Here is a 22,138-nt window from a genome sequence, read left to right on the forward strand (position 1 = left end):
TACAAATAAAACAAAAACAATTCATAAAAATATGTTTACAGTACTTAATGGATCCTTAGTCAAAACTGGCAGATAACTAATTCCAAAGAACTCTTCAGCAAATCTCATGAATCATTTTAATCATAATGCATGAAAACAATGACAATTTGGTCCAACGTAAAACTATTTTAAAAACACAACCGTCCTACTGTTATATTCAAGAACAATTTTGAATTTGGGCATCATAAAAAAACATGCTTGTAAAAAAAATCTCTTGACTCCCTGGATGTGGACAGTTAATACATATTACTATATATTTGTTTTTATAATTTTAGGGCCTTTGAAAATGGGATTTAAGACATTTTGATGCCAATTAAGGCCTTGTTTTGAGAATACCGAATTCAACGCCCTTAAAGACTTCTCAAGGATCCTGTAACATTGTCGCTATTTTCTACATAGTCTTCCTGTGAGTAAATATCTGTTTGTATTTGTAATGTTTATTGTCGCTTAGCAAGGGAAATCACAATCATTAATTTGGGGAACAATTGGCGGAGATTGACAGGTATTAACGTAGGCATAAAACAGTCTTAGAATAAACTAATGCAACCGCATAGAGACAAAAAATATCGCAAAAGAGCAAAGAGAGGGATGGCGTAAAATGACCGAGGGCGACTACCCCCTTTTTATGTGACCTGTAGTCTACTTCCGTAGCAGCCTAATGACGCATATTCCACGCGACTTCTCCGCGCGGTATTTGTAGGTGTGTTGACGGCTTTGGAATCGTTTGCCGTTTTTCAGCGGTAATAATTTTCGCTGGATAGTTGGGCCCTACAGTATCAATGTTTTCCCCACGTTCGGGCCCGAGTTCGGTTCGCCGGCAGCAGAACAGAACCCCGGTCGGAAGAACGTCCGGTAGTTTGCTGCTCACCCCGCGGAGAACATCTTTATCGGCGAGGTAACGACCACTCTCTTAACTGTACTGTGTGATTTCGATATTATATGAATCGTTTTGTTTGTTTATATTATTATATGTACTTTCTGCCCAAGAGACTATTGAAGTGCTCAAAATGGTCCCATTAAAATTAAGAAACATAAGGCAGGCCATCGTGAACAATGGACCTGTCAACCCTAAGTGAATAAAATGTGCATAAGTCTGGGTAAATAAAGGGTGGTGGCTGGATTTTATTAAATAAGTGTGAAAATAAAGGTCATCACTAAGTAAGACACATTTTATCTGCCGACAAGGATGCAAGAAATACTAATAATTCCTAAGTTAAGCAGTAGATTTACCAAATCATTTTTTTCCCCCCAGAAAATAATTCCCACAGAATTAAGAAATTAGCAACCGTTCTTGCAGTTAACTATGCACAATAATACATATTTTATACATTATATTATTATTATTTTATATTTTTAGTTCTTTTATCTTAGTTTTGACACAATGGTAAAGCCTATTCTTTTCGAAGTTTTGGTTGAGGAGATTCTCACCCAGATATTAGATGCTCAGTTGACAAAAAACAAGCATTTTACATTTAAAGCAACTATTTGAGTTCTGAGTTGGACTGCATTTAAACACCATGCATATAGTCATAACTTTCAGGTAGTCTAAGAAACAAGCCCTGGTGTCTAAATGTTTTCCCCAGATGTTTGCTGTCAAAGTACTTCTTTTTCAACGTTTTCCAAACCAGCTTCACGAATGTTATTGCTATATTGCAAACATGGCTGAGATAACAAATGACAGTGAAATGTTGCCACTGTTTTATTAAAAAAAAATGGAACCAGATGTTTTTATGGGATTGGAATGAGTGCTGGAATTCTCACTGACCGGTGATTGGAGGAAAATATGTGCCTTTTTTGTGTGAAAAATTAGCATTTTATAGTGATGAATATGTGAAATTGTTGATTCAGCTCGATGTGTCTCCTCACTACTACTCACTATTTCTGTGTGTTTGCGTGTGTGTGGAAAACAGACCTACGCCAACTCGCGAGCAGAGCCATGCTTCCTCCAACTTCCTCAACTATGATGTGCAAACCTTCGGCTCTTTGCTTCCTGTCAAAGTGATGGAGGCCCTGACTGTGCTCAAGGGTAATGTGTTCGTGTTAGATGTGACATTATTCCTAAGGCGTCTGTTGACAATTTTCAGGACTATGGACTTACCGTATTTTCCGCACTATAGGGTTATAGGGCGCACCCTGAAAAAATAGTTTTTGGTCCTATTTTTGACATACATAAGACGCACCGGATTATAAGGCGCTACAATGGGAACGTGGACAAAACAGTCAGATAGTTCAGTCCAACTTATTACCCCTTTAACATTCCCAAAGCTTGCAAAGACTCAAATACGTGTCGAGAACACGTGCGGATGCGGTGTCCGTAAGATGTCACTCAAATGCATCGTTTATCATTCGGAAGGTTAAAGTCTTGGGATTCAATAAATGATAACCATTCCTTCGTATCTATTTTCTTTTTCGCTCGCAACTTTACTGTGCATATGACAATAAACACTTGGAATAGAGTTGAATTTAAAAATAGACACTCCATTCCATCCATTATCTGCACCGCTTATCACAGAAACATCGAGTTCAGTCTGAAACAAGATACAGGGATAATATAGAAAGCCGGAGTAGCTCACCGAAGTCGTTGTGTTCATAATAATGTGCAGGCAATGTCCTCTTATATCCGTGAGTGTAGTAAATCCAGGAGAATACAATATTTACAAATACAGAATAGAAAAAAATGCTTTCTCTATGCCGTCAGTCACATGCTATACGCATGCGTATTTTCGGCCAATTGCAGGCTTTGTTTCGCTGTTTAAGCCAATGGCAGCCTGTAAATTATAAAAAGGATCCGCCTCTTGACCTCCGAATAACTTTAGCCAATAGTGATCGATTCAACTGATGATTGACACGTCTTTTTCGGCCAATTGCAGGCTTTGTTTGCCGTTTGAGCCAATGGCAGTCTGTAAATGATAAAAAGGATCCGCCTCTTGACCTCCGAATAACTTTAGCCAATAGTGATCGATTCAAATGATGATTGACACGTCTTTTTCGGCCAATTGCAGGCTTTGTTTGCCGTTTGAGCCAATGGCAGTCTGTAAATGATAAAAAGGATCCGCCTCTTGACCTCCGAATAACTTTAGCCAATAAAGATCGATTCAAATGATGATTGACACATTGGTTAGCCAATGAAACGCCGGTAAATAAATCTCAGCATCCACCGCGTACTACTTGCCGTTCGGGGGAAAATCTAGTCGGCGGCTGCAAGTTAGTTGGAAAATTTAATGTTGAGCCATAAATAAGGCGCACTGTATTATAAGGCGCATGGTCAGCTTTTGAAAAAAATAAAGGCTTTTAGGTGCGCCTTATAGTGCGGAAAATACGGTACTTTGGTAAAGCTGGTGGTAGTTCAAATTCTAAGGTTTGTGAACAAAGGAAATGATTCATGTATCATCAGGTAGAAATTTCTAGTTTGTCACAAATTAGTTTTAATCAAATTTTGATTTGAAGACTGACAAAACATTCACATCATACACCTTGCACGATAAGTACATAGGCAATGTTGTGCAAAACAACCTTGGGTCTTGCTTAAAACTTTACTATTCAGACTTAATCCGTAATTGAGCTATGGCTAAGCCCCACCCTCAAACGCAATGCGCCAATCACAGTGCTCATAGCAAACTCCATACAATTTCTGCTGGCATGTCCATTTAATTACATCACAGTTAGGTCAGTTGTTTTTTTGTGTGTCTTTTTTCCTACATTTTAACCTTTAAAGTCGTCAAATGGTGTGCATAGGGTACATGTAAATCTGTTGCAAGGTATCCTGAAAGGCTGGGCGGGGTATTTTTATTACCCGATTTAACCACGACTAAATTGAGACAAGTGTCTGCTTCGGACAAAGTTACCGTATGCGTCGACCACAGCCTCAACTCAATGTGGATACTGTTAATAAGGATGTCTGCATCTGTTGTATTGTAAGTCAACACAGTCTTTGAGGAAACATATTGTCATTATGCTGGAGCTAAATAAAAAGTCATGTATAATGTCTAATGTTAGTCTGACGCTAGCTAAAGTTATCTCTTGGCTGTGTTATAAATCATGTTTGTTTACTAGAAGTTTAGTGGCCTGTTATATGCTAGTTTTAGTATATTGGTAATCTTACATGATTGTTAGCTGTTGTCTAAAGGGCTCTAGTCAACATTGGATTTCACCCAAAAAACAGAATAGAGCATTAAGCTCCGTAGTGTGAGCCTAGCTTATTTGTTAACTTAACTGTAAATAACTAAGATAACAAATGTTGGCAATGTCATGCTGAATAATTCAACATACATTCTGTCGCACCAAACTAACGGAGAGTCATTCTTGGTAGCCTACAGATGGCAAAAAGGTTTGTCCTGGGAAAATATGCAGCTTAGATTTAGACTAGCTGAAGCTTTTCATCGACTGTCTCAACAACTAAATAATGAATACAACCCTCCAATGCATACTTCAGTCCCTCTTGGTGACTGAGATGAAATGTGATATTTATGGGTCAGAAATGCATCAAATGCCTCCTGCGAAATCTGTCTTACTGTGACACTTGCCGTAGCGCTCTTAAATATTTGCCAAGTGACTAAAGGGAGCGGGGCTTAGCCATAGGTCAATTGTAAAATATATTCCCACCTGGGTGTGACATAACAATAGATTCATGTTGCTGTTCTTTAGGCGACGAGGAGATCTCGGTGAAAGTGAGCGAGAGTGGCTGGGCTTGGATGGTTTGTGGAGACAGACTCATCATCTGGAAGATTTGCCAGACGGCCGTGGCCAAGGTATGTCTGCCTTTTCTATGCGTTCCACTCCAACAAGTTGCATAGACTGCAGTGTGGTTGAGAAGATTAGACTCAACTATTTAAAGTCAAGACTAAATTTTAAATGAGAAAAAAATGTTTGGTTAAGTACTCATTCATTCTTTTTTTATTTTTTTGCTTGAGTTTATTTAATGTTATTATTTGGTAGGTAAAACTTTTCATCCCCAGGCTGGCAATTGAATTAGAAAAACAAGTGTTTTTTTTTTCTAAATTACTAACTGGATAAAAAATGGTTAATTGGTAAAATGTTGTTGTTTTAGAATACAAGTTTTGAAAGGAATAAAAACATGATTTATCCAATTTTTAAATAACTAGCAAAATAATTTACAGATGAATCTAAGTCTAACAATATCCTAAGACTTGAAAAGTCATATTCAACCTCATCTTTGAGGGACTCTTGTGTTTTTACGGTAACCCGCTGTTGTCTCTGCAGCTGTGTCTGTGCAAGGAGCTCCAACTTCCCACCAGCGAGTACCTCTACTCGGCCGAACACGTGGCTGTGACCTCAGACGAGCCGCTGGATGTGGCCCCCGTCCGAAGTGTGTCCGTGTTAGCCGTGGCTGCAGAGGGCACTGCCCGCTTGTGGCCAAGCCTATCCCTCGAGGGAAACTACGTCGAGGCTGATCTGGACCTGGCAGACTTGTGCACTTTTGTAGTTGCTGTAACGGTAAGACACACCTTCTAATTACACTCACGTTCACACTTTTTGCAGGTACAGTAGATCCTGCGATGTTTTGTGATACGGTTTTTCACATGAATCTTTAATATGTGCTATTTTTCTATTATGAGCAATCATTGCACAGCAATTCCCATTTAGTTTTGGTTGGTTTGATTAATCAAATTCAGATGAAACAATACAATTCCACGTGGAGATGGTCAGAAGGGCCAAAAAATATATATCATTTTTCTATCATTCAGACCAGACAATAACACTTTTAATGGATTTTGAAAAATAAACCCCATTTGGTAAACATTTATTTAAAGAAAACTTTACTGATACAAAATAACCCCCTTGCAAAATTTTCAACCAACAATAAATCATTGTTTGTATAAAAAAAAAAGCTACCCACAACTTTTGAGTAACTTACTTAAATGCCACAATTAACCCTATAATAATCACTGTTTGATAATCAATTTTAGTCTTGACTAACTCTAATTAAACTTACGAATTCCTACCCTCGGTTTCATGATTAAGAACATTTTAATATTTTAACTCTTCAAATGCCATTGACTGCACATGATGGTCAAATCAAGCCAGTCCATTACTTAACTGTCAAACTTTGGCTCCTAGTTGGCTGTGACACCTTCCTTTCTGAGAAAATCAACTTGAGCCAAAAGTAGAAATAGAAGATACCAGTAGCTTGACCAATGTCTCAATGCTTTTATAGCCCTAACACACAATTTTTTTCCAGGCCTTGAAATATCAGTCAAAATAATCCCAGATTTCCAGCAATAGTTGATCCTCTATGTGAATAATGGCTGGTACTCAAACATTTGAAATGACAAATTCATCAAAATAATGTAATTGCCCAAACGCAATTCCATAAAAAACTTTTCAATGTTTCTGCTTTGAGTATACTTCACGAATACCTTAATCGCAAGGGTCTTTGGGGCACCAGTTCTTGTGGTGTGTCTTGGGCAAGTACAGCCTGTAGGCACTCATTCGTCTTCAGGCTGCTTTTAGGGTAGGGATTTGCTCCCCCACATGAAACAGATAGTACTGGTTTCTATGGTTAGCAGTAGCAAGATACAGCACCTTCATCATCTGGTTGCTGTTGATTTTAAGTGTAAGGTGCCATTCTGCACTTTAGAGATGAGCTGGACCTCAGCATTGACAGGTAGCGGCGTGTAACGATATTAACAATTTGTCGGGTTCCTTGATTTTGTGACACATTAAAGGCTTTGTCCCATAAAACCCCAGCTGTGATTTTTTTTTTCAGTACAGTACACAAAATGTATCAATACATCCGTAATTCTGAAAAAATTTAAGTGGCTTTCATTTAACCTTAGACCTGAGCATAATTGCAAGCAACCACAAAATTTCTGATGTTTGTCCACATTTTGTTCATCCCTCCTGTCAGGGTGGCAGCTTTGTGGTGTCTTCAGCAAAGAGTCGCATGCTGCGTGTAGGTATTGACTCTTCCGGAAGGCTTCAGTACAGACAAGTGCAAGAGGGGCAGGGCGTGTTGTCCGGCATCGGGCGCCGAGTGTCCAGCCTGTTTGGCATACTGTCACCAGCCGCAAACGACATTGTGAGTTTTTAAAAATAATAATTTTTCAAAATCCTGGTTTCGCAAAATGTTCTCTTTGGGTCATTTTAGGGAGAATTTGTTTGCATTTCAATTATTGAATGTGGAGCATACTGAAATGTTGTCTAGGAAATGCTCAATGCAATAAATCCTTTCTTTTTGTTTACAGCCCCAAGGTACAGGCTGGGTACTAGCAACATTTTTTTTACAACTTTCGTAAAAAGCCCGTTGTCAAGTAGCCCCGCTCAGTTTTTGAATTAAAAATTTACTTGTTGAGTCTCGTTTATGCATTGTATGCTTCTCCATCATTTACATCAACCTTCAAAGACATCCTTTATAAAATAATGGTGATGATCAGTGTAATAAAAATGGAGTTTGCGTCATGGGAGAGTGTTTTTTTTTCCTTTTTATTTTTTTAAATGGTGTAACATCTGGGCACGTGCTAGTTGATTTTGATTGTTTTTGTAGATCAACAGTGTGCTGTGGGCGGGGTCAACCAATTCACTCTACACACTGACCAACTCCCGCCTCAATAAATGGGAAGTGGACCAGAACTCAGAGCAACAGACGGTCAGCTGGGATGTTCAGCGAGCTCTGACTGAGCGCATCACCGCTGCCATTTGGGTGAGTAAGGACTAGCCAATATCTGCGAAGTAATAAGCATAATACACTCTAAGAAAGATGAGTAATATACAGGACTGTCTCAGAAAATTAGAATATTGTGATAAAGTTCTTTATTTTCTGTAATGCAATTAAAAAAACAAAAATGTCATACATTCTGGATTCATTACACATCAACTGAACTATTTCAAGCCTTTTATTATTTGAATATTGCTGATTTTGGCTTACAGGTGAAAAAAACTCAAAAATCCTATCTCAAAATATTCGAATACTTCCTCAGACCAAGTAAAAAAATAATTTTATAACAGCAAAACTAAATCAAACATTTGAAAATGTCCATTGATGCACTCAGTACTTGGTTGGGAATCCTTTTGCACGGATTACTGCATCAATCCGGCGTGGCATGGAGGCAATCAGCCTGTGGCATTGCTGAGGTGTTATTGATGCCCAGGATTCTTCGATAGCGGCCTTCAGCTCATTTGCATTTGTAGGTCTGGTATCTTTCATCTTCTTCTTAACTATACCCCACAAATTCTCGATGGGGTTCAGGTCAGGGGAATTAGCAGGCCAATCAAGGACAGTGATGTCATGGTCAGTGCACCAGTTACTGGTGGTTTTGGCACTGTGGGCAGGTGCCAGATCATGCTGGAAAATGTAATCCTCATCTCCATAGAGCTTTTCAGCAGATGGAAGCATGTAGTGCTCTAAAATCTCTTGGTACACAGTTGCATTTACTCTGGGCTTGATGAAACACAGTGGACCAACACCAGCAGCTGACATGGCTCCCCAAACCATTGCTGACTGTGGGAACTTCACACTGGATTTCAAGCAACTTGGATTTTGCTCCTCTCCAGACTCTGGCGCCTTGACTTCCAAATGAAATGCAAAACTTGCTTTCGTCTGAAAAGAGGACTTTGGACCACTCTGCAACTGTCCAGTGCTTCTTCTCCATAGCCCAAGTCAGACGCTTCTTCCGTTGTCTTGAGTTCAGAAGTGGCTTGACCATGGGAATACGGCTATTGTAGCCCATTTCCCTGACACGTCTGTGAACTGTGGCTTTTGATACCTGGACTCCAGCTTCAGCCCACTGTCTTTGAAGCTCCCCCAAATTCTGGAAGCGGCTCTTCTTTACAATTTTGTTAAGGCTGCGGTCATCTCTCTTGGTTGTGCAGCGTTTCCGGCCACATTTTTGCCTTCCAACAGACTTTTTGTGGATATGCTTTGAAACTGCACTCTGTGAACAGCCTGCTCTTTGAGAAATTTCTTTTTGTGTCTTACCCTCCTGATGGAGGGTATCAATGATGGTCCTCTGGACAGCAGTCAGATCAGCAGTCTTCCCCATACTTGTGATTTAGTTTACTGAACCAAGCTGAGTGTTTTTAAGGCTCAGGAAACCCTCGCAAGGTGTTTCGAGTTAATTAGATGATTCAGGTGATTAGTTGAATAGCCTACTTGTATACTTTTTCATGATATTCTAATATTTTGAGATAGGATTTTTGAGTTTTCTTAAGCTGTAAGCCAAATTCAGCAATATTAAAATAATAAAAGGCTTGAAATAGTTCAGTTGATGTGTAATGAATCCAGAATGTATGACATTTTTGTTTTTTTAACTGCATTACAGAAAATAAAGAACTTTATCACAATATTCTAATTTTCTGAGACAGTCCTGTACAAGTATGTGCATCCATGGCAATATTTATCCTGGCCACTATGCAGAATATTTGCCTGAAAAAGAGGATTCTCTTTTTTGTTTGTTTGTCAAATGCTCTACTATCTTCAACAGGGTTCAGAGGAAAACTATGAGGAAATTCGTGATGGTGTTAATGTGACTTTTCTGGATGTAAAACCTTGCCAGTGAGTCATCTGTGTGTCTTGTTGTCCACATCGTTCGTCTTGTCATCAAACATTAAACCGATCCCAATGCTTTAGAACTAGGCTCGTGGTCCTGGCTGCCACCTGGCACCCTTCTGACAAGCCCTGCCTTGTCTACTTTTGCCTGGTCACCTTGGAGGACCTCGGCGAGACCATCTCTAATAAATTCATCCTGGAAGTCACCAACTACAACCCCCACTTCAAAGTGAGCCCCCCACACAAGGGCAAATTGGAAGCACACACCCCGCAACAGATAATGACACTTGCCCTTCCTTGGTATGACATTTTCCCCAGAGCGAGTTGGACCTACAGGGCACACGCCTTCTGTTGCCGCCTTACCCCGGCACCACTGCGTTTATCTATAACAAGGAGATTGTTTTCGCTTGCTCCACAGGGGGCGGCAGGGTGGCTGTTCCTGACGAGCGGATCCCTTTCAATTCGCCCGGTGGGTTCATAGTCAAAATTGCACACATTGCTTTGGAGGTGATCGGAGTGTGCTTGTATTCCTTTCATAGGTGATGGGGTGTGCGGCGGCGGCTGCTGTGCCAACTTGCCCGTCTTCTTCTCCCAGAATAGTGGCTTAGTTGCGGTGGTAGCCCGCGAAAGCGCCTCCATCTTGCCCGAGACTGTGGAGGACTCGCTGTGCTCATCACTTGCTGGGCAATCCGAAGTAATCAACTAAAAACACAATATGCGTGTCACGACAAATTAGTACTTTCCAACTCGGCTTTATTGCTCTTAAAGTGATAACTAAATACCAATAAGTATTTCACCATATTTATAGTAGGGAATCACCCAGCCCAGTTTTTGAACTGAAGGAGTAGTAAAACACCCTGCAACTCTTTGCTGGCAGCAATAGAAGTTATTGTTTTGTATTTCTAATGCCGGGACAGTGGTAGGTAGTAAATATTTAGGTTTGTTTACTAAACTTTTAAGTTTTTAGTAGATTTTGCAAGTCTGGAGAAATGGAAGAGTACATGCAGCCCATTAGTGTGTGCACTTCCAATACATTTTGTCAGACAGGAATTTAGAACCTGGGACCACAACTTTTTGTGTTACATGGACAAGTTAAATGTTTGACAATATTTTCACAGTCTTGCTACAGGTCAGCATGTAACATGTTTATACTTTTACTAAAGTAATGATAGTAATTATGATAAAAACAATAATGATGATAACTGTAGTAGTAATAATAATATTATAATTATAATAATACAAATAAATAGTTTGTATGGGTGCCTAAAATCTTTAAAGATGCTTTAATTTAAATGTTGTTTTCAGGGATTGTAAAATGCTTGCATTTTGGGTAAGGTAAGTGCTTGAAATTGTTGCTGTGTTACTTAACAAGTCTGCTTAAAAATGATGGTGACACTGCTCTGTGGTGGCCTTGCTTTCCTATTGCATATCTTCCGTCGCGATTCACTGCAGCTGGCATCAGTTTGTACGGCATTGTCCTATAAAGAGGCTCACCCAAGAGGACAGGTGCATGCACACTAAAAACCTGGTACTATGAAATGTGTATTAGTGCAAGGATTATGTATTAATTGTGGACATTTTTATGGGCCATGCAAAAAATTATAGTAGCGTTTTCCAGTGGTAATATGTAAGCTACACATTATTGTCATTTTTACCCCACACCCATATAAGGAGATAAAAAAACAAACAAATATATTCGCTATGTACTATCTAAAAAACATGTCTTGATGAATGCACCTGCGAGATTAAAATTCGCATATGTAAGTTGCAGATAGATTTGGCCTCTGCAAAATACATTGTTCACACCAGATTTTTTTCTTTAAATGGTACTGGAGAAATTGGAAAATTGGCTTTGAAGTCCTTGAAAATTGCTTGAATATGGCCATGACAAAGGTTTCCGAATCCTGACCAACATCACATGACTCTAGCCACATCTCCTCTGCGCCAACACACTCTGGTCGCCATTGTATCGTTTTCTCAAAATATTACATTGAGCTGCGTGACAAGTTATCGACCTGCAAAATAAAGCAACCCTCACAAAAAGTTTTCTTTTTGCTTGGTCTCTAGTCACTACTTGTTGTGTTGTCAATGAAGAGATTTTTAACATCTTCGAACTGCGAAGTTTGTTTTTAGATTATATCAACATTTTTTTAAGCAACCCACACAAAAGAAAACTGGATCAAACTGATTCAATTAGCGAGTTATTCATTTTATTTATTGATCAATTTTATTGACTTTTTTTATTTATAGTTTGGCTCAACATATATTTTGGAGTCAAACTATATATATTTTGACTCAAAAATGCTTTGATAATGTCTACTGGTGTTTCCATCAAAGGTGTCCATGATGGAGCAGCCAGAACGAGCTGAACCAGTAGCTCAAGAGGACAAACTGAAGCACCTGAAGGAAGCATTCTTGAAGTTCTGCCGGTACATAACAACAATAAACAGACTTTTTGTTCTTGTGTGTTTTCCTAATATAACAATAATTTCAGAGGCCTTTCACTTGGCCCTTGTAGAACTGGTGGTACCATTTTTTAAATTTCAGATTATTTTACTACGCAACCTGAGATTGTGTGTGATCTACAGCACTTGTGACCATTTTGAAGTGTCATTGAGCAAGATACTGAAGCTAGTTTTGCTCAAAGTTAACCTAGCCACGCCTTGCATCGTACCAATTGACCAACGGTGTATAAACTTTTGTGCATTAAATTGTATAGATACGAAAGTGCTGTATTAAAAGTAGTTAATTGAACCTTTCCTCCTTGCGGACCTCCACCTCTTTTCAAACCATCCAATGTCTCATGACGTCAAAAAAGCTTCTTGAAATTTACATTTAGGCTTCCTTTTTTATTTCAGTTTTTAAGACTTATTACTTATTATGTGATGATAAACATTTCCACCCGGTTTCTTGCAGAATATTCAACTCATATTAGAATGTGTTCTTTCTTTTCACTTTCTCTCCAATTGTTTAATTGAATTTGCCTGAAATGTTTAACCATCTTCTCTAAGCAATGACCTCCTGGGCGCTCAAGTCCTTACCGACGAGCTTTTCCCGTCCGGTGATAATGTGGTGGAGGGCAGCGAGCTGGACTCCATTGTGACCCAGATCAACTTGGACCTATTGGACGATTACCCGGCCTCAGACCCTCGCTGGGCTGAGTCTGTGCCTGAGGGTGAGTACCAGGAAATTTCAAGATTTACCTCGGTATCTTGACATTTTGGTGAGGTTTTATATAATCAGAAAACATCTTTCTCGTTTAGAGAGCGCCGGGTTCGCACTGACATCCCTCATTATCCTCCATCAGCTTGAGGATAAGATGAAGGCTCATACCTGCTTCATGGACTTCCTGTATCAGGTTCACAACGATCACCTCTGGTCCTCATGGTCTTGTGGATCCATTTAAAACTTACTGGTGACAGTGCCATTTGGGTACTGATCTGTATCATTTGCTGGGACCACTGCTAATTTTAGTTTTATAGCACTGAAAAAGCACTGGCTACTGATTGGTGTGAAAGGGTTTCCTTTGGTTTCAATTTAAAATCTTGACATGATTTCTAAGCATTATACTAAACTCAATCATGTGTGTTTCCCCGTTAGGTGAGTCTCCTGGACCGTCTCAGCTGCGTTCGCGTGCGCTCGTCCTCCATGGCCACACGCTTGCTTCTATGCGAGCATGCGGAGAAACTGCAAGCGGCCATGGTGTTAAAGAACCATCACACCAAGTACAGCGAGCTGGTCAACCGGGCCATTGTTGGAGCGCTGCACAGTAAAAACACCTCCGTGCCGCCCAGCCTCACTGCAGCCGATGTGTTCTTTCGGGAGGTGAGACCACGTTGAGATGAAACATGGGCACAGCCAATACAACGTTCCATTTGAGCTTTTTAACTGTGAATAGTTATCTAAGAAAAAATAATTAAACGTAATTGGGAATCTAGCGGAAAAAAAACACACGAAACAAATGGTTTTTAAGTTTTCAAAATGTACAATATTTTTGGATATTGGTTTGAATTCACCTGTTTCTAGCCTAAAGGTTGTGAAGATGAGCTTTTTGTGAAATTCTAGTTTAGATAGATAGATAGATACTTTATTCATCCCCGTAGGGAAATTCACACTTCCAGCAGTCTACCCTGTTGTTTATTAACAGATGAACATGATGCCCTAGGGGTGCTTGTAGCAAAGTGGATGACGTCACGCCAGTCCAAAAATTCGACATCCCTGCGGCAGATGGAAAACTTTTCTTTGTGAAAATCCAGGGATACACCACCTCGTGTTAGCAAGTCCGCCTCCTCTCCGATTCTCCCCGGCTTTCGTGTCTCTGTTTAGCGGCGTTGAAGCCGGATTGCTCCGGGTAGCTCCGGGTGGCTACACGTTAGCGTCCGGAATGCTAAACGTGAGCCACGTTTCCGCAAAACACAGCAACTGCGCTCCCTGTGCGCTTCGATGTTTTCCACCAGCACTCGATGATCTTATTTGGTCGTGAGTTCGCATTTACCATGATTACGTGCCATGATTTAATCAGCATAGTAACTGTTAGAAATATGTTTTCACTTACGATGTTGGATAAATGACACAAACAAGGTTGAGTTTTTATTTTAATTTTAAAAGAACAATAATTATACAGTACAGTAACATACTACAAAAAACAAATTGTATATACCCCAGGTCTCGCAGATCTCCACCATCTTTGATTGCCTTCTGGAGGAAGAGGAGAGGGTCTTAAAAGAGAACCCAGTAGACTCAGTGCAATGGGCTGAAGTGGTTCTGACTGTCAACACCATCATCAAGGTGAGTGAGTAGTTGTTGATCAAAAAGGAGACTGCTTGTCAGACGCTCACACGTTAAATAATCTCAAACAGCAAAAGTACACTGCGGCTTCATTAGAATCAAAATATTGTGTAGAAAATGGTTTTATTTATTGTATTTGCAAAAAGTATGACATAAACTGGAGAAAATAAATATTTTAAAAAATCTTAGTTTTCAAAAAATGGCTGCAAGTCAGGTATTTGGGAACATATAATACATTTAAATTCTTGTTCACAGTACAATTCAAGTAAATGTTAAAATATATATATTCTCAAATATATATTAAAAAAACGTTTTTATTTGCAGATCCTTTTGCTCATTTCAAGTATTTCTTTTCTTATTTGACAGCATTTTAACTTGTTCTTTTACTGAAATAAGTACTTAAAATGAGTGCAAGTGTGGATAATTTTAGGCATTGTTTTCAAAGTCCGCTTTATTGTCAATTCTGCAGCCAAACAGAATTGAAATTTCTCCCAGCCCTCGGTGTCTAGAAAATAAAAAACACAAAACACTATGCTAGGGCACACTACACTAAGACGCACATGTAGACAGTATGACAGAAAAATAGACAGTGCACGCATATTTTATTTCTGTGAATGAAAAAAAATACTTAAAATGAGCCAAAGGATCAGCCAGTGAAAACGTTTTTTCCCCACATGTTTTTTTTATATTTTAACATTTTCTTGAACTGTACTGTGAACAAAATTTTCTCAAAATCATTCTTAAAATACTTGCATTCCATTAAAAATCAGCATAATTACTTGCCACTGGAGTTTCACAGTGAAACAAGTAAAAAAAAATCTTGTTTTCCTATATTTTTTTGCATCTTCTACCTGGACTTTGGAATTTATACCTTCCAATTTAAGTTAAATTTAGACTTTCAAACAAATTTATGGTGAAAAGTTCTAGTGTCGGCCACTGTTATACCTAGAAAATATTCAATGACGAGCACCATTTCTGGAATGATCGCATGAGGGCTCAAAAATGCATCCTGTGTGCCCATGGGCCGCAATCCAATTTTTAAACATTTATACTCAAGTACAAACAGCATGTTGATTTATGATCAGGTAATTGTGTCATTGTGCAGTCCTTTGAGAAATTTTTGTGATTAAGGGCTATATAAATACATTTGACTTGACTTGAATTTGACAAACTTACATTTCTATCGAAAATTAAATTGATTATTTTTTAAGTTATAGTAATTGAAAAAAATAACGCATGCGTGTTTTTTACTGGCTGAGTGTGCTTTTGTTTTTCCCTTCAGGATATGCTTCAAGCTGCAATGCAATACAGAGAGAGCAAATCATCCATGTACAGAGCGTCTGCACATCGCCCAGTGGACGCTGAGTACATTCCATGGACGGGTAAGTTTGGGCATTTGTCCCCAGATTCACCTGAACAATGAGTATCTTTCCTAGTTTTTGAGAAAGCACTGGACTGGTGCCATGCACAAGTTGTATTAATTTAACCCTCTGCAATATCGTGTCTCTACTGTGTTTCTGTACCATTTCCGTACAGATCGTTAATGTTCTCTGCTTATGACATTGACACTTTGATCATTATTATTTGACATGCGTTGTAATGAGTCAAACCAAATACTCCTTGTTTTCTTTGCGTCTTTTGGTAGCAATGGGAGGCACAGGCGGCGTCCGCACAGTCATCTCCCGGCAGCACGAGCTTATCCTGCGCTCCATGTACCCTCATGCCCACTCGGAGTTGCGTAACGCACTGTGCGAGCAGCTGGTGTCGTTGTTGGATTTCTACTTGGGCGGTTACGTGGCCCAGCTCAACTCCCTGAAGCAGCAGCAGGGGCAAGAGCGCTATAACAGCCTTGAGATGGAGTACAGTCAGCGGCGCTCCGAGCTACTGGCACCTCTCTGTGAGTGGATTAGCTTGCATACAGTGCTTGCAATTAGGGCCTAGCAATTGTGTACAGAATAATACTGTCATTTTATGTTGATGGAAATGCACTGTATAAACTTTATTATTTTACTTTAATATCTCTGACGGATTTTGTGACTTTTGTTTTGCCTTAGTGGAGCTGGGTCAGTACCAGTGGGTGGCGGCACTGGCTGAGAAGTACTGTGATTTTGACATCCTGGTACAAATGTGTGAGCTCACTGACAACCAGAGCCGCTTGCAGCATTACATGAGCAAGTTTACAGATCAGGTACTCCACTTTTGCTATATCTTTTTACATTTGTTGTCGACATAGTCTAGTTTAAAGCAGAACTTTTTATTCCATTATTTATTGTTTTTGTTGTTATTGTATTTATATCCGTTTATCATGTTTTTGTTTTGTTCTGTTTTTGTATTATTTTGTTTTGGGTTTGTTTTTTTTGTTTTGTGAAGGGTTTTGTTTTGAAACAGGAACAACTTTTGATATGATTTTTTTTCCCACATATTTAAAAAAATAGGGTTCCTGCGGATCTAAGGTCTTAAAAGGCATTGAATTCATTGATCTAAAAATAAGGCCTTTATTGGAATTAAATGTCTTAAATCCAATTCTCCAAAGTCTTAAAAGTATAAACACATTAATAAGATTTGTTTGAACTAAAAAGATTTTGCAAACGTCTTTTTAAATAATTCACCAATTAACAGTCATAGCAATATCGCATGACCACAATAACGAATCTATCAAAGCAGTGATGTGGTTTCAGTCAGGCCATTTAGATGGGAATCATGCAAAATATGATTTTCTAAAACGTATTGTGCCTTGCAGAACTTTGCAGACTTTCTATTTCGCTGGTATTTGGAAAAAGGCAAACGAGGAAAGCTTCTGTCTCAGCCGACTGCTCAGCACCAGCAGCTGGCAGGTTTCTTGCAAGCACACCAACACCTCAGCTGGCTACACGATATACATGTGCACAACTACCACAGTGTATGTCTTTTCTTTCTTTCCTTACTTACTTACCATAAGAGTCTTGCTGTCATACTGTGGTTATTTTAATGCCCTGCCTTGTTGGCACACAGGCCCATGGCACGCTGTACAAACAGGCCAATGTGGAGACACGCTACTTTGCCAAGAAAAAGACATTACTGGCTCTCAGCAAGCTGGCGGCACTGGCATCTGATCTCCCGGAAGACGGGTTGGCCAAACAAGTTGACGGTAAGACACTAGTGTATCAGTCTTTTAGGCAACCATAGGTGTCTTTTAGGGCTGGCCCTAAAATTTGTAGTCATTAATTACGACTAAATATTTTCATTCTCTTGTTGTTTGTTCAACCAAAAAAACAAGTTACATCTTAATAACGGTATTATTCAGTTAAAAAAATCCAAATAAAAAAAGGGCATCATGTGTAGCTGTATTCTGGTAAACATAAACAATCTCCTTGTTGTTTACCCGGATAATAGATAGTTAATTTCATCCTCATATTCAGTTTTGTATTCATTTTTGAGGGAATACAAAACAAATTTTGGAGATTTAGTTTTTTTTTCACATGGCAGCAGTTATATTATTTTTGAACTGGGATGTCAATGAATATATTGATAATGATACACTTTCAATAAATGTGGGGAAAAAAAGTTAAAAATGTCCTTAGTTTTTGCCACAATGTTTTCTTAACATACCATTTTCTTCCCTGAATATTTTTCCTTACTTTTTTTACCAATTGTTTTTTTCTCTAACTGTTCCACCTAACTTTTTGTTGACATCCTAAGCAGTTATTGTCTTACTTTTGCAAAATACAGTCGTAAATTTGTTTTTCAATCGAAATAACTTTTTAAGATTAAAATAAATTCACAAATGTGCCACTTTATAAACTTATGAGTTTATAAAGTCACAAGAAAAACACTCAAAAACTTAAGCTTACTTAAATGTTGGTGCAAAATCGAATGCTTCTTTTAGAAAATGACATATGTTCAACCTCTTTTTCCCTAAATTTCTGAGTGCGTATTTTTTCAAATTTCCCTCAATTAAAAAAAATTGTTGCTCTGTATGGTCGTTGTAGAAAACGTAGAAATGTAACAGCAATATATTTTCCTCCAAAATTAAAATCAACAACAGAAATGTACAAAGCAAATATCTTTCCACCCAAAATAAATGAAGCTCAGAACATTACTCTGCCAATAAAATAAATGCAACACCCTCCACCTCCCACCTACTTGCATAAACAAAATATGACTATTGTTCCTCTTATATATCAGAAATGCCCCCACCAAACTTAAAGGGTATGTAATGTGCTTCCATTATTTCTTCTCAGAAATAGTGGAGCAGGAGCGCTACCTGCTACATCAGGAGACGTTGCCCCGGCAACTTCTGGAGGAAAAGCAGATAAATCCTGACACCATGCCACTGCTCAGCGCTTATCAGTTAATAGAGGTAAGAGGTCCTGAGACAATAATTCAGTGAACTAGCTGGGTATCAAATGCTGTTTGATATTGTTTTATTATTATACTATCTGTACTAATCAGAGAAAAATCTAAGTTGTAGAAAAAAATTGGAAACTCAAGAGAGCCATGACAAGATGTTTTTCACAAGTACTTTTGACCACAACTGTAGGCCTGGATAGGTTTTTTATTTTTTAAATGGAATCCAAATTTCCAAAAAACGGAATTCAGGGATGGGGCAAATACAAGATGACTCGTTGAACATGCTTTTTGCGTGTTTCTTTGTGCAGACTTAAACTTTTGACTTTCGTCTTTTTCCCCCTCATGTGTTTCGCCTGTCGCAGCTTTACATCTGCAACGACAACCGACGGGCAAACGAGTACGACTTCAAAAAGGCTTTGGACCTCCTCCAGTACATTCACGAGGTCACTTCCTGTCCGCTCCGTTGCTCACAGTCTGCTTCCCTTTGACAGCATTTGCAAACCCGCCCTCGCCTCTTTCTCTATCAGCAGGAAGACGGCATCAACATCCATTCACTCAAGTGCCAAATCATGGGAAAAGCTCTCAGGAGAGACGAGTGAGCAAAAGCGAGATTTTATTTGCATTATCATCACAAGTACATAGATGCAAATTATGACAAATGTATAAAAAGAGACCTTTTTCCCCTTCAAAGTTGAATTTGGGAAAACAAATCCAAATTAATAGAGCAGAGCAACAAATATCTCATTTTAAACTAAATTACAATTTTCTTTTCATAAGTTGTATACAGGTCTTTTTTATGCAACTATAGTTGTCTATAAGAATCAGGTTCAGATGAGTTGAGTAAAACATGCAAACAGTAGCATGTACAATTTTATTGTTATAAATTTTCATTTATTATTAGAAATTTCTTACCTTTTTATGTTAATCTAAAGGGACAGTCAACATTATTTAAGCGCCCCCTGGTGGTTAATGGATCTGTGAACCATGAATGCTAATAACAACCTTATCCGTTTAAAAAAAAAAAAGATTTAGATGGGTTATGTGTTTTTTCTGGACAGCACGGCGGCGCAGTGGTTAGCACGAGTGCGGCACAGTTCTGAGGTCATGAGATCGAACCTCCTGTGTGGAGTTTGCATGATCTCCCCGTGCTTGCGTGGGTTTCCTCCCACATTCCAAAAACATGCATGTCAGGTTAATTGGCCGGTCCAAATTGTCCCTAGGTGTGAATGAGCAAGTGAGTTGTCTGTCTCTGTGTGCCCTGTGACTGGCTGGCAACCAGTCCAGGGTGTCCCCTGCCCACTGCCTGAGGATGGCTGGGATGGGCTCCAGTACCCCCGCGACCCTACTGACAATAAGCGGTGCAGATAATGGATGGATGTGTTTTTTTTCTCATTATCATATAAACATGCTTTTTTTTTTTTAATACTTCCAGAATTCCCCGGCATCTTGCTGTTCCGGATACCTAAAAACCTTAACAAGGCTGAGCAAAAAATTAATAGTAACATGTGCATATTGGTTACTTTGATTCTCTGTAGTTTGTATTCTTCCTTGATCTCTTTAGCAATAGTTTTTGGCTACATTACACCATACAGCGACATCTAGTGGTTAGATGATACAAACTGTCCCTTAAATAAATTTAACATAAGATATTTTAAATATAACTGAAATAAGAACATGTTAAAGGTAATAATGAGGGATGTATGTGTTTCATGTAGCTGGAACAACGCCAGGCATATTTGAAATATTCTTGTAGAGGTGGCCCATATTTTTTTAACTATACTGAAATTCTAGTACTCTGTTATGAATTCAAACATTGACCAAATGACTGCCAAGGTAAGACTAAGCTTTATTACTGTATTACATATTCTAACCAAGTACATGCAATTTTCCAATTCTGTCTACCCACTTTGACTGATGACAAATTTGCAAATGTGGCCCACTCAGAATTTACAAAGCTGCAAAAATGCTCAACAGAACTACGAATGTTGATCTCCTTTTATTTCCTTCCAGTTGGTCTTCTGTCGACGGCAACGACGACCCGCTGGATGCGGCCAAAGATAGTGTTTTTGTCAAGATTCTCGACATGCTCGCCCAGGAGGGTATGTCGTGGTCGCTTCTGTTCATTTATGATGAATCTTTGTCATCGGTCTTTTTGTCATAATAAATGTGGACTTTATGTAATTTCTATGAGTTGTCTTATGAGTAAATACCAAAGGAAGATAATCAATAATAACCATCTATATTAGCCTATTTCAAGATGTTTCCAGCAATTTCATTCATTTGTGTTGGTCTGAAAAAGTCAGTCACAGTCCTCTAAGTGACTAAATGACTATTTTCATTTTTATTTGGAGAATTCGCTTATAGTAATCCCTCGTTTTTCACGAGTGTTGAATTCCCAAAGAGTCCCACAATAGTCAAAATCTGCAAACTTTTATTTTGTTTACAACTTTAATATGGCCCCACACAAATGCAGAAGGTGCAAGGGTGTCAGTAGCGACTCTGGACACGCACAATCCCCCTCCTACAGATTTCCCCATCTGCAGAGGCAGATGGTGTCTGTGTGGTGGGTGTCGACGGCGACTCTGGACGCACGCATGGCCCGTCCCACGGATCTCCCCAGCTGTGGCACCCTTCGGGGTCCCGCCACTCCATGCTTTTTTTGATAACGCGTTGGCCTCGTGAAGCACCACGTGCTTGCGGACGATGCGACGGCTTCACGCCCTAGCACCTGGCCTAGAATTGGTGCGGACCTGGGAATCGGACTTTCCAATCAAAACCTTGTCGCCATATGATCTCTGTGCAGTGCTCCGAATATCAAAGTGAAGAAATTCAATGAAGCGCGGGTAAACAGCGGTTTTACCTCACTGTTAGCCAATCAGAATGCAGAACCCAAAAGGACAATGAAAATCTGCGACGCAGCAAAACCGCTAAAAGTGATCTGCAAAGAATTGCTATTCATAGGAAATACATACAGTAGATGTTACATTAATTAAAGAAATTGCATTGAATAAAAATAAAAATTGTTCTTCAGAAAAACAAAAATAGAACCTACTGCCATTGTAATTAGTCTGTCATAGGATATCATGTCATTGCTCTTAATGTCTTCCGTGTTATTGCAGGAATCCGTCTGCAGGCGTACCTGCCGGAGGTCAAAGAGCTGCTGGAGCTGGATGAGCTGAGCTATCTCAAATCCAAACCATACTTTGAGTTTGTTTTGCGAGCAAACTACGAACATTATCTGCAGGCGCAGATATGAAGGACCAGCTTCAGATTCTCTTCTTTTTTTTTTTAAATAAAATTTGTGAGTTTTGTAATTACTTAGAGTTGTGCCTTTTTATTCTCTGAACACATTGGATAACCTCTTGAAGATATATGGCTACATTGCATTTAAGCAGACCCGCTAAACTGCTTTAAATTAGCCACATACTAATAGTAATACATACCCAAAATATTAATGAAACATGGACCTAAGCAACA

The 22,138-nt window shown here is 39.1% G+C and overlaps 1 protein-coding gene across 2 annotated transcripts; it reads left to right on the forward strand.

The window, feature by feature from the left end:
* Window positions 1-689: 689 nt before the first annotated feature.
* Window positions 690-21,978, forward strand: nup133 (nucleoporin 133). Of its 2 annotated transcripts, none has more exons than XM_088342273.1 (25): window positions 690-934; window positions 1,950-2,065; window positions 4,684-4,787; window positions 5,260-5,493; window positions 6,908-7,078; window positions 7,544-7,699; window positions 9,480-9,550; window positions 9,626-9,773; window positions 9,863-10,013; window positions 10,084-10,238; window positions 11,882-11,973; window positions 12,556-12,719; window positions 12,808-12,902; window positions 13,145-13,369; window positions 14,210-14,332; window positions 15,615-15,714; window positions 15,978-16,229; window positions 16,387-16,520; window positions 17,073-17,231; window positions 17,324-17,459; window positions 18,553-18,671; window positions 19,024-19,104; window positions 19,189-19,256; window positions 20,672-20,760; window positions 21,781-21,978. In XM_088342273.1, the coding sequence occupies exons 1-25, from the start codon at window positions 819-821 to the stop codon at window positions 21,915-21,917; spliced, it is 3,396 nt and encodes a 1,131-aa protein (XP_088198399.1). In that variant the 5' UTR covers window positions 690-818; the 3' UTR covers window positions 21,918-21,978. The 2 variants fall into 2 exon arrangements, with proteins under 2 accessions (XP_088198399.1, XP_088198400.1); XM_088342274.1 differs by having other exon boundaries at window positions 19,192-19,256.
* The last annotated feature ends 160 nt before the right edge of the window (window positions 21,979-22,138 follow it).

This window comes from Urocampus carinirostris, chromosome 8, assembly GCF_059441175.1.
Source record: "Urocampus carinirostris isolate Australia breed hairy pipefish chromosome 8, RoL_Ucar_1.0, whole genome shotgun sequence".
In the NCBI taxonomy this organism is placed as follows: domain Eukaryota; kingdom Metazoa; phylum Chordata; class Actinopteri; order Syngnathiformes; family Syngnathidae; genus Urocampus; species Urocampus carinirostris.